This window comes from Heteronotia binoei, chromosome 11, assembly GCF_032191835.1.
Source record: "Heteronotia binoei isolate CCM8104 ecotype False Entrance Well chromosome 11, APGP_CSIRO_Hbin_v1, whole genome shotgun sequence".
Taxonomy (NCBI): Eukaryota; Metazoa; Chordata; class Lepidosauria; order Squamata; family Gekkonidae; genus Heteronotia; species Heteronotia binoei.
The window spans coordinates 66,906,360-66,921,844 of NC_083233.1; the positions used below are offsets into that span (position 1 = coordinate 66,906,360).

Sequence of the window (15,485 nt, forward strand, 5' to 3'; positions counted from 1 at the left end):
GTGAGGCTAAGAGAGCTCTCTCAGAAGCTACCTTTTCAAGGACAAGCTCTGTGATAGCTATGGCTGACCCAAGGCTATTCCAGCAGCTGCAAGTGAAGAATGGGGAATCAAATCCGGTTCTCCCAGATAAGAATCTGCGCACATAACCACTACACCAAACTGGTAGAAAGAAAGCAACTTTAGTTTTAAATGCATTCTCCAAGCTGCCAGCTGGCTTGGCTTAGAGATCTAAAGAGACAAATGCCTTTTTCCAAGCCAGCCAACAGGACAGTGGGGGCTTTGAGAGCCACACAGCATGTGCGAAAGAGCCACATGCGGCTCCCGATCCGCAGTTTTGGCCACCCCTGGACTGTAGCCTGTTTTCATCAGGTCTTGGAAGCACAGCAGAATCAGCCCTGGTTAGTATTTGGATGGGAGACCACCAGGAAAATCCAGGATTGATACAAAGACAGATGATGGCAAACCACCTCTGAACGTCTCCTGCCTTGAAAACCCTACGGGATTTGCTGTGACTTGACCGGGTTTTCCACCACCTTAGATCCCCAAGTTCTCTATAGTGGTAACTGCAACAGAACCCAACCCTGAGCTTTGCTAAAAATGTGCTGAGCTGACAGCCAAAGTGAACACTACACTAACGCTAGACCCACTCCTCCACCTCTCTACCAACTATGCTTCTGCAGCAGCCAATTAATTACCATGCTGACAAATTTTCCTTTTAGTGCTATTTTTATATATTGGGGAGGGGGGGGGAGAGAGAAGCACACCACAAGCAGGCAGAGCTTATGCCCGGAATTTGTTATGAGCACTGTTGCCGTGCTGGTTTTGTGAGGATCCAGAAGAAGAGCCTCAGCCATCTGTGTTGGTCTGCCCGCAAGGTTTGCACATCCGCCATGTGATGGGTTTTGCCATGCAGCTGTTGTTCGGACCTGGTATTCAGCGGCGGCGGTGTTTGCCATCTGATGGGTTTTGCCATTCTCCTAAAAGTGGTCGAGGAGAAGGCACATCACCCAGATTATTTTACCTTCTATGCAAACTAGTCTAATTGGTGGGAGTGTTTAAGACACAAGTACCTGGTTCCATTTGCTTAGAAGCAGCAGCTCCAAAACAGCTACATGCAGCTCTGGTTTAAAATTTCATGCACATTCGTTCGATAAAATACTCAGCTGATATTTGCAAGTGTCAGTTCACATGCACAGGAAGCAGAAGCATAAAGATGTCAGAACAGAGCATCAAAACCCATTAAAAGCAGGGGGGGGTTGTAGCAGGAACTCCTCTGCATATTAGGCCACACCTCCCTGATGTAGGCAATCCTCCAAGAGCTTACAGGGCTCTTCGTACAGAGCCTACTGTAAGCTCCAGGAGGATTGGCTACATCAGGGGTGGATGGCCTAATATGCAAAGGAGCTCCTGCTACAAAAAAAAGCCCTGATTAAAAGGTTAATTTATCAGCAAAGAAGGAAACAGAGGGGCAAGCGTCGAAGTGTCTGGATATGTGCGCTCACCCGCCTCGCTTCTTAAGGTATCAAGTGGCAAGCAGGTTCCAGAAGATTCCACAAGTACCCTGAGCTCCATATCCTTTGGGCTTAACTTTGCAGTTAACACCTTCTATCTGGCCAGCCATCTCCCAATGAAATTGCCCTCAAACAATTTTTACAGGAATCCCTCTGATGGCTTTTACTAGAGAAGACTGTAAAGAAAGGTGTTAAGCCATTTCCTTGGATTCTGGCCAAAGGTTTCAAGCTTGCAGCTCTTTCAGTCCTAGTAAAGCTCCACTGGGCATCTTGGTTGCAAAGAGCAATGAAGTCCCATTTTGTTCAACTACCAGCCATGGTGGCTGGGGGGAACCTCCACCTTCAGAGGCACTAATCCTCCAAATCCCAGAGCCAGGAGGGAACCTCAGGGAAAGGCCTCAGTCTCTGCGCCCTGCTGATGGCAATACAGAGGAACTTGTTGGTCACTGAGACTGGATGCTGGATTAGGTGGACCATTGGTCTGATCCAGCAGGGCTCTCCTTATGTTATCAGCAGAAGACCTCAATCTCTCTGCCCTGTTATTGGTCCTTCAGAGGGACTGGCTGGCCACTCTGAGACAGGATGCTGGACTAGATGGACCACTGCTCTGATCCAGCAGGGCTGCTCTTATATTCTTCTCAGAGGAAGACCTCAGCCTCTATGCCCTGCTGATGGCCATACAGAGTCACTGGTTAGCCACTGTGAGAATCAGGATGCTGGACTAGATGGACCATTAGTCTGATCCAGCAGGTCTCTTACATTCTAATGCACCCACACACACACCATCACCACCGCTTATAGGGGTACCAGGTCTGAACAACAAAGTGGCAGGGGACTTATTGGGATGCTCCAGGAGAGGGAAGAAGCACGCTGTGCTGTAGGCACATCGGTGATGATGCTCTGGGTATGGGGCAAAACCCTAGTTTGACCACAGAGTTTGCCCCCCAAACTAGAGTGTCTCCCCCAATGTCACCGATGTCCCTACGTCACTTCTGGGTGACATAGGCATGTCATGCCTGGGGCTGTAGCTCTCCCCCATTGGCCAGCTAGTTAGTACTGGGGGGAGCACGAGAAACTGGGAGGTCTTCCACATGCCAGGGGGACCTGGCAACCCTTGGGAGTAAGGTGCAGCAGACTCTCTTCCATCTTTGCTTCTTATGGGGCACGACCAGATACCAGCCAGCACTTCCCTGGGCCCACTGAAGTCAGCTAAGCCACTGACAAGCAACATGCAGGATGCAAATAGTTCTTAACACTACGAGCCAATGAAGAGTTCTGGAGAACCTGAGAACTTGCATGCTTTGTGTGCAGTTTTAGTTGGGCCAAACAGAATGCATTACGTGGCTTCTGGATATTTCAGTTGGGAAGATACTTAAACCATGCTGAGAGCGGCCATTTGAGAGACTAGTTCAAGGCTTTGCTATTTCCTACCTTTCGAAGAGATTAGTTATAATCAAGGTGACTAGAATATCAAAGCCCTGGCCTAGAGGGCTGAGGCTAGGCCAATCTCAAAGGTTAAACAGGGTTGGTTCTAGTTAGTATTTGGATGGAAGACCACCAAGGAAGTTTAAGGTTGCTATGCAGAGGCAGGCAACAGCAAACCACCTCAGAACACCTCGTACCTTGAAAATACTACCAGATCATTATAAGTCACCTGTGACTTGATTGCATTGCACAAGAACACACACCTAGAACTTCAAAAGACAGTTTTTTGTTATGTATTGTTTCCTCCCAAAGAGCTGAACAGCAGGCAGGTAACCACATTTTGCAGCACTGAGTTTAAAGCCACCTGTATGCATGAGCACGCCATTACTCAACACAAAGGGTCGTGGACCTGTAACAGCATCCACTTGGCTGGCAAGAGAGCCCAGAACCCAAAACCCAGCAGGTCACTTAAAAGGATCTCAGGCTTGCAGTACTGGGAGATTTTGGAGACTCCTTCAGGATCAAGTGGACCATACAGAGCCAGATGGATCAGTGGCTTGGGGCAGCTTTGTAACCGAAGATCTGTGTGTCTTCTTTTACCTACCAAGGGTCCTGGATTCGACTTCTAACATCCTCATTTAAAGATTTCAGGAAGGACGCATTTCACTCATTGAGCTAAAGCAGGTTTGTTTATTCTGCTTACCAAGTTGCTCTTCTATTTGTATGTACTTCTAATGTATCTGTACACCCAATTAGAAGGTGTGCCTATCTTATGCATATAAAAACACTCAATGCACAGATCACTGCATTAACCATGCAACAAAGCCACACAGAAAATGAAGCAAGTACAGTTGCTAATGCTGAGGCAGCTTCTACCAGCCTTTGTTCTTCAAAGTATTACAGACTCATGAATCAGTGTGAATCCTCGGAAATCTAAACTTCCTAATTTTAACACTGCATGAAAAATACACATGGAGAGAACACGCTGTACTGAGAAGGAAGTAGAGGTTGATGCAGTTTTTCAGAAAGGAGCAGGGAAATTCCCAGCTAAAACAGGACCCTTCTCCCAAGCTTCACCACCAAAGCCTTCTCTGAGCAAAGTCTTTCCTAGAAAGATGTTCACAACAGTTCAACCATTCTGCTTACTTAATCACTGGCTCTTATCAAACCAAACTTTTTTAAAAATTGTGCAGACCAGATTACAACAGGCTGCAATAAAGAACTGCCACATGCACAGATGTTCACTTTTTAATATCTATACACTTAGGGGTGGAGGGAGGAAGACAGACTGGGGGAAAAAATCCTACTGAATAGTTCTGAGGGGCACCGAAGCCAGTGTGATATTGTGATTAAGAGCAGCAGACTGCAATCTGGAGAACTGGGTTTGATTCCCCACTGCTCTACCACACACAGCCAGATGAGTGACCTTGGGCCAGCCAAAGGTCTCTCAGAATTCTTTCAGTTCCTTACCACAGACAAGTGGCTCTCCAAAGTCTGGAATAATCTGATCATGGAAAAGATAACCTCTAGCCTGGATCAATCTGATCCATATGAATCCTATCTACATTTTGTCTCCAAATGGTCCCTGATCCTAGAAAAAATAGACTCAGAAAATAGGTACACCACTTCCTTCAACCAGAAAATAATTTACAAAGAAATTCTGTCTTTGTAGCAGAGTTGGTAACAACTCAAGAGTTGGTACAGTATTATCTAGTTATTATTGTATCCCTATGCATCTCTTTAAGAATGCGCAGCAGTTTTTGTTATATATGTTTATCCTTTTCTTTGTGTTAGTATGTTTTGACTGCAACAAAGTTATTGTGATGATGTACAATTGAAATCTATAATAAAATTTATTTAAAAAAAAGAACTCTCTCAGCCCCACCTACATCAAAAAGTGCCTGCTGTAAAGACAGGAAGGGAAGACAATAGTAAGACGCCTTGTGAAAAGTGTGGTATAAAAACCAACTCTTCTTCTTTTAGCCTTCTGACTATACCCCAATAATCCTCCTTTGGCAATGAGGACAACTGTGAAGCAGTATTTATAGTGCAAACTGATGCTCTCTAGCACCTGTCATATTTTTAATGGATCTAAGTCACAATATCTGTTGGGTGTATTTTCTTTAAGCAATTACAGTCTTGGTAATCCCCTTTTGCTAATGGTAGCATACAAAGGTTAGATGGCAATTCCAGTTCTCAAAGGCCACCACCTTTTCCTTCCCCCACTGCCTCTGTACAGGAAAAACCACTGTGAAAAGCACACGGTGCTTTCGCCTCGCTTTGTCAAGTGCAAGCTCGTGTGGTTTTCTTGGTCTTAATAAATGCGAGACACACACCTACACAAACAAACCTCCACGATGGCTTCGCAAATCCCCTCAAGTGCTACACCACCTCTCCATTCGGCACATGAAAGGGAAACAAGAGAATTCTGCTTATCCCGTTTATTCTGATGAGCCAATTAGAGGTAAGAACGCTGGAGCAAAAGTGTGCTGTCCTGAATATTGATAGAGGCGACTGCAGACCTCCGTGTCTTTCCTCCACGGCTTCACAAAACACCTTGTTGTGGCTTCCAAGCAGGTATGTAGCTAACCAGGGGCCTACGGGGCCAGGCCACCTGACAAGATTGGGGGGTCCTCACCCCCTTCCCATGGCCACTCCCCCTGTGTGATTTAAATTGTGTCATTGCCCCTCCCATGCCATTTAAAGGGCCCACCAATCAGCTGATCGGCGGGCTCTTTCAATCACACAGGAGGGAGAGAGATGGCCCCCAGCCTCTTCAGCTTCCTGCACTCCACCCATGGGCCCCTCCCCAGTGGCCCCTAGCTATGGAGCTGCTTCCAAGGGTCAAAGTTCACTTCCTTGCACATAATATAATATGTAGCATATTATATTATGCCACGTGAGCCGCCCTGAGCCTGCTTCGGCGGGGAGGGTGGGATACAAATTAAAGATTATTATTCTATACACCACACTGTGTGCCTCCGGCCACCTGGTTGTGGTGGCCACCAGCTATGGATTGCGGCTCCAGTGCCTCTGCAACTCATCCTTTCCCCCCCTCAATCCAAGGCCAACAGGGAAATGGGATATTGACACAGCCTCCAGTAAGACCCAGGCACACGCCTGACAAGATGTTCTGGGCTTCATGCATCACAGGCTGTGTCGGTGCACTGCTGAGATAGATAGATAGATAAATTTATTGTCATTGTTCTCAAAAAAGAAAATGAGAGCAACGAAATGAGGTGCTCTTCCACAAACATACCAACACATCAACACCCACAAAAGGACATATACATAGAACATTTAAATGCATCTAAAAACACATAACCATTCATAACCCTGCATTTAGCTTAACCACGGCACTTGGATAGAACCTGCCCTTGAATCTATTTGTCTTTGCCTTCAACACTCTATATCGCCTACCTGACGGTAAAATCTCAAATAGCAAGTGGCCCGGATGTGAAGGGTCCCTTAAGATCATTTGTATCTTCCTTCTGCATCCCATATCATACAGATCCACCAATGAGGGGAGAGAACATCCACAAATCTTCTGTGCTCTCACCATCACTCTTTGGAGCACCCTTCTCTCTGCTTCCGTGCAGCTCCCAAACCACACGCAGAGGCAATAAGATAAAATGCTCTCAATGGAACTACGATAAAAGGCAACCAGCAGACTCCCTGACAGTTGTTGTGATCTTAAGAGTCTTAAATAGTATAGTCGTTGCTGGGCCTTTTTCTCTAGAGCTAAAGTATTTGCTCCCCATGTTAGATCCTGTTTCATAGTAATTCCCAAAAACTTCCATTCTGTCACCTGTTCTACTTCCATTCTGTCACCTGAGAAGGGTGCATACTCTGCCACCAATGTTCCCTCTAGCCTGTGGAGTCTTGTGAGCAAAAACTCCGCTTTGTGAGCTACTGGCCTTACAGTTGAGAGCGCGCGATTTGGCTAGTTTGCTCTGGGGGCCATCCTTCCTGAGCTAAGACAAAACTTCGTGAGCCGGAGGCTAAAAAACTGTGAGCTAGCTCACGCTAACTCAACTCTGCCATGCATGGTGATCATGCCAGTATCTTCCTCATCCCTTTGAATGGCAGTGAACAATGATATATCTACCCACAGAAGACGACTACATTTGAGCAGCAATCCTGGTTTAAAATAGCCAAATTAGAAGAACTCATCTGAGAGATCTGCAACAAACGTTTCTGGAACTAAAGAACCCACCCGATGAAGTTAGGACACAGATCAACAAAACCAGAATGATACCCAGAGAAAACCTGTTACAAGACAGACCCAAAAGAGAAAATAACAGAATACCACTAGTGTCACACACAACTCTCAACTTAAAACAGGTCAACGTATCATCAACAACTTACAACCTCTTTTGGACAGTGACAGCTCTCTTTCAAAAGCACTGGGGGGGGGGGTTAACCTTTTCTTGCACACAGACAGCCCCCCAACCTCAAACTCCTCCTCACCCACAACAATACAGCATCTCATCTTACTTCACTGTCTTTGGTTCTTAAATCTGTACCATGTTGCATTCTGGGCCACTGCCTACCAGCTATGTATGGCTTTGCTCAGCTATGTATGGCTTTGCTCACTGTGCTGGATTCCTCATCTGATGAAGTGTGCTTAAGAGCACAAGAAAGCTTACGTTCTAAATAAAAATTGGTTGGTCTTACAGGTGCCACTTGACTCCTGCTTTGTTCAGTGGCTAAACCGTTGGTTGTCATCTCTCCACTTTTCATTCGACTGGGTCATTTAAGGCAGGGCTCCCCAACTCCCAGGCCGTGGACCAGTCCCGCTCTGTGGCTTTTACAATCTGGGCCACGGAGTGAGGCAGAGGTGCTGCAGCACGGCCTCGCTCCAAAGCACCACCTCTTCCAGCCACCCGTATCCCAGGCAGGTGGAAGGGGAAGTGAGCCAGGGACCTTCATCTACCTCTAATTTAAAGACCCCCGGAGGGCAGCCTGGGCGGCAAAAACCGCAGCACACACCCCACACTGGTCTGTGGAAAAATTGTCTTCCATGAAACTGGTCCCTGGTGCCAAAAAGGCTGGGAGCCACTGATTTAAGGTAAACCACTGCATCCCAGCCTCCCTGTCCACCCCCCCAAAATGGGGATGACATGGTTTCTGTTTTCAGAATTGTTCCAAGGATAAAGCAAGTGTAATGTATTGGGTTCCCAAGGAAAGCACTATTCTTTATGTTTTATTAACTTCACTTTTAACCCACCTGTCTTGTTTGGACTACCTGGTAAGGATGTGGAATTTGGAAAACAGAAATACAAGTTTCGATCTTTGAGGGGGGCATCACCCAACCACCTGAGATCATGTGGTAGTTTCCTTGTTCTCACCACCACCCTCTTAAGGACGCAGCCTTCTCAAAAGTCACACAACTCTCACTCGATCAGCTCAACCGTCGGCGATACGTGCCAGAGAACCAAAGAAGAAGCTCACGCTTCTTTGTCTTTAGCCAGGGAGTTTCATGTTCCAATCACCCAAGTGAAACCCTCACAACAAAGATGCTCACTCTTGCTCCAGGAAAAGGACATCGGTAGCCTCAAATATGATCAGCAAGGGAGGCGGTGGCTCTACTGCAAATGGAAAACTTTGTTTTCCAGTGGTCAACGTTGGAGCAGAAAGGGACTCCCCAGGTAGCTCATGTGACAACTGGATGCATCAGGGCGAGCCAAATCTCTACATTATTGCATTTGTTTCTTCCAACCCTGAACTCAAGGCAGCTTACGTAGCATTCCCAAGAGGTGCCTGTATACAAGACTGAGTCAATCTAGACCACTTTATCTTCCACAAGATTCTTTCTCTTTGCCTCCCAACCACACCCCGGAACACAACAACCTTGTGGGGAAAATGGCAGAAAGATTTCTAGTTTGGAGGTTCTAAAGATATAAAAATAGCCCACCTGCCTGCGCATTTTAATCATTTGTGGTCCACATCAACAGTTCCGAGAGAAGAGACGAGACAAACACCCTAGGTTTGCTTCCCCGTTTGTTCACCTGCAAAAATACCTCTGCTCTCCATAGGTGACCAGCTGCTTTATCATCATACACACAAAACAGTAACACTACCTGTGCACCCAGAGGAGGATCCTACTAAGATTTAGGGGACAGGAGGGAATCACTAGGAGGAACTTTTCTTGCATCATCCCCCAGACATTTTGGCTGGTCCATTCCATGGACCAATCACATTTCCTATTTCTGCCTTTTGCAGCTGTACATGTTATCAGAGCTGCCCGTTGGAAACTGGATACTCAAGCAAGTTACTGACCATCATTGCAATGCAGTATACTTTACTGAAGGATGTGCCCCAAGATGCATTATTTTCTCCAAAGAGGACAGACTTGGCCTTTCCCCCCCATAAGAATTTTGAAGGCTCATCGGTTTAACTGGGTCGTCTTTGCACCTGACAAGATACATGATAATGCTCAGATCAAAGGGCAGAGGAACAATCCTAAGGGGCCAGGTACTTATGCCACGGAAATGACTGCCAGGCCCCAACTTTAGAAGAGACAACTCTGAGGCCTCATAGAACAACCAAAGCTTTCTCCAGGGACATCTTTAGCCAAGCCTTGACCTTGACCAACCAACATACAATCCAAGTTAACATTTCTCTGGAAAGAACCTTTTGCCAACCAAGCCTGGGAACATTAGATAGAGTTTACATTTCCTTTTTCACAGATGTTTCAACAACTTCTCATTTCAAAGAAAAGCCCAGAGATAACCGATAAGGAAGAGAGTTCCACGCTGTAGCAGTTTCATTGGATAGATAACCTTTTATAGGAAAGTCACAGAAGAAAAGGATCTCTAAAAATGGCTCATTATGAAAGTGATCTTCCAGAAAACCAAAGACCACAGTTGAGATGAACAGGCCTGACCTCCAACCCCTTAAATTGGAAAGACCAGCTTGTATCTTTGAAGGAATTTGTAGGGGGGGGGGTTTAATTGCTAGCAAGAGTTACACAAACTTTAAATAGGCAAAAGGACCACCAATAGCATACACACCGCTCCTGAGAACTTTAATCCAAAAAAGGCATAAAGACAGGTACACGCAAGTTATTTCTTTAAAAATTCAGCATATTACGGCAGACCCAAAATGACTAAGAAACACAACAAGATTGAAAACACTTACCAAAAAGTCCCTTATCTGCTCCTCAAACTTTCCCATCACACAGGCACAACATGAAAAAAAAAAATCCAAAGCCACACAAAATCCCCCAGCTTGTCACAGTCTCCCTCTGAAAATATTAAATTTCCTGCTCTGCTCAATGACGCTCAGACAAAACAAGCTGTATTTGCACTGCAAATATTGTTTTCAGTAAGTCAGATGAGGGGTTTTTTGGGGCCAGCCTATTAACACCAAAACATTTGCATAGTCAACATGAGACAGACATTTCTTCAGTTTCCCCAGAGTGGGAGAAGACACACAAACCCGAGGGGAGAAATCAAAAAGCCACAAGATTTCAGCCAAATCACCAAGTGCCCAAACACCAGCTCCATCCAGAAGCTGTTCTTAGGAACATTTCAGCAATACACACCCTCCAAAGGCTAACAAAGCTCCACAACAATGCAAAATAACTTTCTCCCCCACCCAGCCCCCTTTCAAAATACAGCATGGAGCCTTAAACAAAACCAGAACTTTCTACATCTCTTCCTGCTGACTTGCCAACAAATCCAAAACCCTTAAATACAAACATGGAATTTGGCTCCGCACAATATAAGGGGGGGTGATCCCCTGAAAGGGAAAGTAGCAGGATTCATCCCCCCCCCCCCAGTGCTTGGCCTACCCAGAGGGCCTTACACAAAGTACACTGCAGAGCTTGTCAAGCTTTTGGACCCACTTACACACACACCACACAAGCTCCCACGCCCATTGATTGCTATTTTCCATTCCCCCAGGCTGGGTCCACATTGCTCATGTACAAGAAGTTAATTGATATTGACAAGCAAGGGAGAGGGGGCCGGATTGCACTGACCTCCTTCAGGGCAGCAGGAGCTCTGCGCTCTCTCTCCCCCCCCCCGCGCCTCCCCCCAAGGAATGCTACCCGAGTTGGCAGCGCCTGCCAAAGCCACCCAGACTCCTACCTCCAAAGCTTCCATGCTGCTGAAGCTGGCAATGGCAAATCCATCAATTAAATCCTCTTCCTGGGAGCTGGATTCTCGCCTCCGCCGCCTCGGAGGTCTGACATTCCTGGCTGCAGAAGCCTGGCTTTTAGGATCGGGGCAGTTTTGGCTTGTATTTTCCTTGCCCGGGCTGGGTTCCCTTTCGGAGGCCGAAGAAGGACTTTGATTGGGGCGGTCTCTGCCATTCGGATCCCTTCGCCGGACACGGTCCCGTTGAGACCGGGATTTCCTGCTCTGTCTGATTTTCCCATCCATTTCCAAAACAAGCCCCCCCCCTTTCAAAAAAAAATATTCCACCCCCTAAAAATGTTCAAAGGGGGGGTGTCTTTAAAAAAGAAGGGGGAAAAGCCACTTATTCTATAGAGCCCCCCCGGTTTTTAGCCTCTTCCAATCCAGAAGGGTGAGATGAAGATAAATATAATCCAAGCGCTATGGAGAGAGAAAGGGCTCCCCGAGGGGGGAGGGCGGGGTGGGGGGAGTCGCGCGGAAAGAACAGATCCAGAAGAAATTTAAAATCCACGGAATGACCTTGACGAAGCTTCCCCCTCCCTTACCGCACGCACACGGTTTCCTAAAAAAATTAAATTTAAAAACCAAAAAACCAAAAACCAAACGCAATGAAATTTCGAGTTCGGGTCTCGCCAGCTCCAATACCGCCCACCCCCCTCCGCCCCTTCGGGCAAAAAAAAAAAAAAACCAATTCAAAAATCACCCCTGCCCCTGCAAAAAAAAATTATCTGGAGAGACAGATCCAAGGGAAAGTGGAATCCAGCGGGGAAAAGGAGGCGAATTAAATCCAGAGTAGCGCGAGCAGCACCGATGGGAAGAAACAGAAGCAGCAGCAGCTACGAACGGCGGCGGCAGCTTCTCTTCGACGAACCCTTCCCCCCTCCTCCTCCTCCTCCTCTCCCCCCCCCTCACTCCCTCCCGCCCCGGGGCAAGCAGCGCCCCGCCCCGGGTTCGAATCCTGCCGAGAGGCGAAGGGAGAGAGAGAGAGAAAAATGGCAACAGAGGATATCCGAATTCCGCGCGCGCGCCGCAGCAACTTTGTTGCAAAGGAGAGAGGAAAAAAGGCAGGCGAGAGAATCGCTCGCTCCTCTCTGCGCAGCCCCGGCGGCCGCCGCCTCCTCCTCCTCCTCCGTCTCCCCTTCTGCTGCTGCTGCTGCCGCCGCCCGCGCCCCCCTTTGGTTCTGCTTTGCCTCTTCGGCGGCGTCGTCGTCCTCCTCTCGCTGCTGCTGCCGCTGCCGGGCCCGGCGGCTTCCCCCCCTCCCGGCGCCCAACTTTCCCCACCCGCGGCCGCCTGGCGCGCGCCCCTCCCCGCCTCCCCAGCCCGGCCGCCGCCGCCCCCCCAAGCAGCAGCCCCGACGAGCTGGGCGGCTCAGGCTGCGCTGCTGCTGCTGCCGCCGCTCCGCCTGCCCGGATTCCGCCCCATTCTCTCGCTTCTCTCTCTCCCGAGCCGGGACTCGCTGCTCAGCCTTTTAGCACCGCCCGGCCGGCCGCGCATGAGCAGGGCTGCCAGCTGCGCGTCATTCCCCGGCGCAGGCCCCGAGCCGCCGGCTTGGCTTGTCTTGCTCTCCCCCCCCCCCAACACACCAACCGTCCTCCTCCCCTCCCCTCCCCTCCAGGCTCGCCTGCGCGCGGCTCTCGCGCTGGCCCCGACTCGCGCCGCGCTCGTCTGAAAGGGCGAAAGACACGTGTCGACTTTGTTTTTTTTGCAAAGCGAGGTAGAACGAGTCCCCCCCCCCCCCGCCGCCCCTTCAGCTGCAATTATTTTTGGAATAATAATAAAGATTGTTATTGCAATTATTTTGGAATGATTGAGTGGGGAGGAGGGGGGCGATAGGAGACTGCTCGGCAGAGGCGGGGGGGGGAGAGAGAAGGAGGAGGAGTGCTCTTTCTACAACACACCCCCTTTGCAACAAAAGGGAACCTCCCTGTCTTTGCAGTGATTTGCAACCTGCGGGTTGGAGGGGGAGAAAGAGGGTTCGATCCGTGTCAGGGGTAGGACCCGCAGCTTTGGGGGGCAGCAAAGGGGGTGAGAGAGAGAGCCCCCGCCCCCAGCTGCATCCATTGATATGCAAGGGAGGAGGGGGAAGAGAAGGCGAAGATAGGCAGGAAAGGGGGAAACTCGCCTTCCCAGCACACTCCCTCTGCCCAAAGGGAAATTGGAAGCTTTGGAGCAGAGACCTTTACACTTAAAGCTCCAGAGTCCACACCACAGCAAAACTTCCTGCTATCTGACATCTTCTCTCCCCCCCCCCAAAAAAAAAAGAGCTCCAGGATCTCAGGAGGACCACCCTGGATCTACTCTGAGATCCCCAGCATACTTATGGGAAGTATTCTTATACCGCTCTGCCTCTAAAGTTCTTCCCTCCTCCAATTTACCCTCACGACAATCCTGTGAGGTGGATTAAGCAGAAAGAACGCCTGGCGCAAAGTCACCCAGTAAATTTCACATCAAGTAGGGATCTGAACCAACCTCTCTCTAGCCCAACAGTGAAACCATTTCTAAGTGAAAGGATGGTTTGGGGAGAGTGTGTGCGTGCATCTGCTTTTCCTCTTCTCTTTATACAACCATAGAGTGAGAGGTGTTCCAGAAGAGAGAGAAAGCAATTTCTGCCACCTTGGATTTCTCACACGGGGGATGTAAGGAAGAGGAACACAGAGGAGAAAGATACCACCTCCTCTTCTTTTTCTACTGCCTATGAAGTTGTAGTGTTGCCAGTTTCCAGGTGGTGGCTGGAGAGCTCACAGGATTTCAACTGATCTCCAAGTGACAGAGGACCCCCCCCCCCAAAAAAAAAAATGTCTCTCAGTATTTCCCAACCCAGAGCTGGCAGCTGTAATTTGAAGTTATGACTTTGGGCACATTAACTGGGGGGTGGGGAAAGACTCCACTAAAATCATGGGGGCAGTTCTAAATGCACAGGATGGGGCTGTAGAAGAACCTCTTGCCCCCTATGTAGGTCCCTACCTACCCCCTTTACATTATACCCACAGCAGAACGAAATCCAGCTACTTAGAGAAACTCGTGTTCTAAGCATTGTTCTCCAACCTTCTCTAGGGCTAGTTGTTTCCCAAGTCACATATTCCAAGTTAATTAATACTGAGTAACTCAGCTCCAAACTCTTAACTACTGGTATGATTTAGAATCTTCTCCTTACAGCGCAAATTAAAGCTGGCAGAGAACAAAAACCTACCTTGGAATTCTCTATGGAAACTCAGTGAACATCTTTGACTGTACCTCCCAGCACAAACCTGCAAGGATACCCTTTACAAACCAAAGACGACAGAAATTTTAAACAGTAAATTCTGATTTCTGCTCTTTTATCTATCAGGGAGTGGGGCACCAAGAGAATGCTGGGTAAAAGGGGTGGGTCTTGTCTACGATTAGTGGTATAACATTGAGTGTGGCATAGATGGAAGTGTTTTTAAAGGGACAGTAGAAGGTTCTTCTTTCAGAAGGTTCAGCTAACAAAGCAAGTACTAGGTTGCTTGTGCTGTGATAGAAGTTTTATACAATTTTGCCTTGTATAGAGGTAATAAGAACTTTCTTTCTGTGTTAATACTAGGACTTGGGAGAACCTACTGACATCAATTGGTATCAGGAAAGGGAAAAGGAAGTGGTTCTTCATGCAACATATAATTCATTTGTTGTACTTGACTGCTACAGTAAGTCATGATGACTGCTAGTGCCAGTTTGGTGTAGTGCAGGGGTGGCCAACGGTAGCTCTCCAGAAGTTTTTTGCCTACAACTCCCATCAGCCCCAGTCATTGGCCATGCTGGCTGGGGCTGATGGGAGTTGTAGGCAAAAAACATCTGGAGAGCTACCGTTGACCACCCCTGGTGTAGTGGGTAAGTGTGCAGACTCCTATCTGGGAGAACTGGGTTTGATTCCCCACTCCTCCACTTGCAGCTGCTGGAATGGCCTTGGGTCAGCCATAGCTCTCACAAGAGTTGTCCTTGAAAGGGCAGCTTCTGGGAGAGCTCTCTCAACCCCACCCACCTCACAGGGTGTCCGTTGTGGGGGAAGAAGATAAAGGAGATTGTGAGCTGCTCTGAGACTCTGATTCAGAGAGAAGGGCCGGGTATAAATCTGCAGTTTTCTTCATCTAGCTTTAATATGGGATTTGACTAATTTACAGAAAAGAGGTCCTTCAGTGGTTACACCAAGTTCCAAGGCACTCTATAGTATCATTTGGTGATGGTTAATAACAAGTTGTTATAGTCTCTGAACTATACAGGCTTTTTCAGAGGTGGTATCTGGCTAGATTCAATAGGAGACATAATGCTGATGGATTTTTGGTGTGATCCAACAAAAGTCTGAAACTGTTTTACAAGAGACAGAGTGTTATCTAGTTAAACAAAGCAAAAGGGGGGGGGGGAGTTTAGAATGTCTGGAAAACAAGGTGT

General features: G+C 48.0%; 1 protein-coding gene across 19 annotated transcripts in view; it reads right to left on the reverse strand.

Annotated features, from left to right (window-relative positions):
- FBRSL1 (fibrosin like 1) overlaps positions 1-11,767 on the reverse strand; it is a 1,099,284-nt gene extending 1,087,517 nt beyond the window's left edge. For 15 of the 19 annotated variants that reach the window (XM_060249808.1, XM_060249801.1, XM_060249803.1 and 12 more), the window contains exon 1: positions 11,033-11,341. In XM_060249808.1, coding sequence (XP_060105791.1) covers positions 11,033-11,326 — 294 coding nt within the window. In that variant the 5' untranslated portion in view covers positions 11,327-11,341. Of the gene's footprint in view, positions 1-11,032 lie in introns of all 19 variants that reach the window. The other 4 variants (XM_060249815.1, XM_060249816.1, XM_060249814.1 and 1 more) reach the window with 1 other exon arrangement.
- Between the last annotated feature and the right edge of the window lie 3,718 nt (positions 11,768-15,485).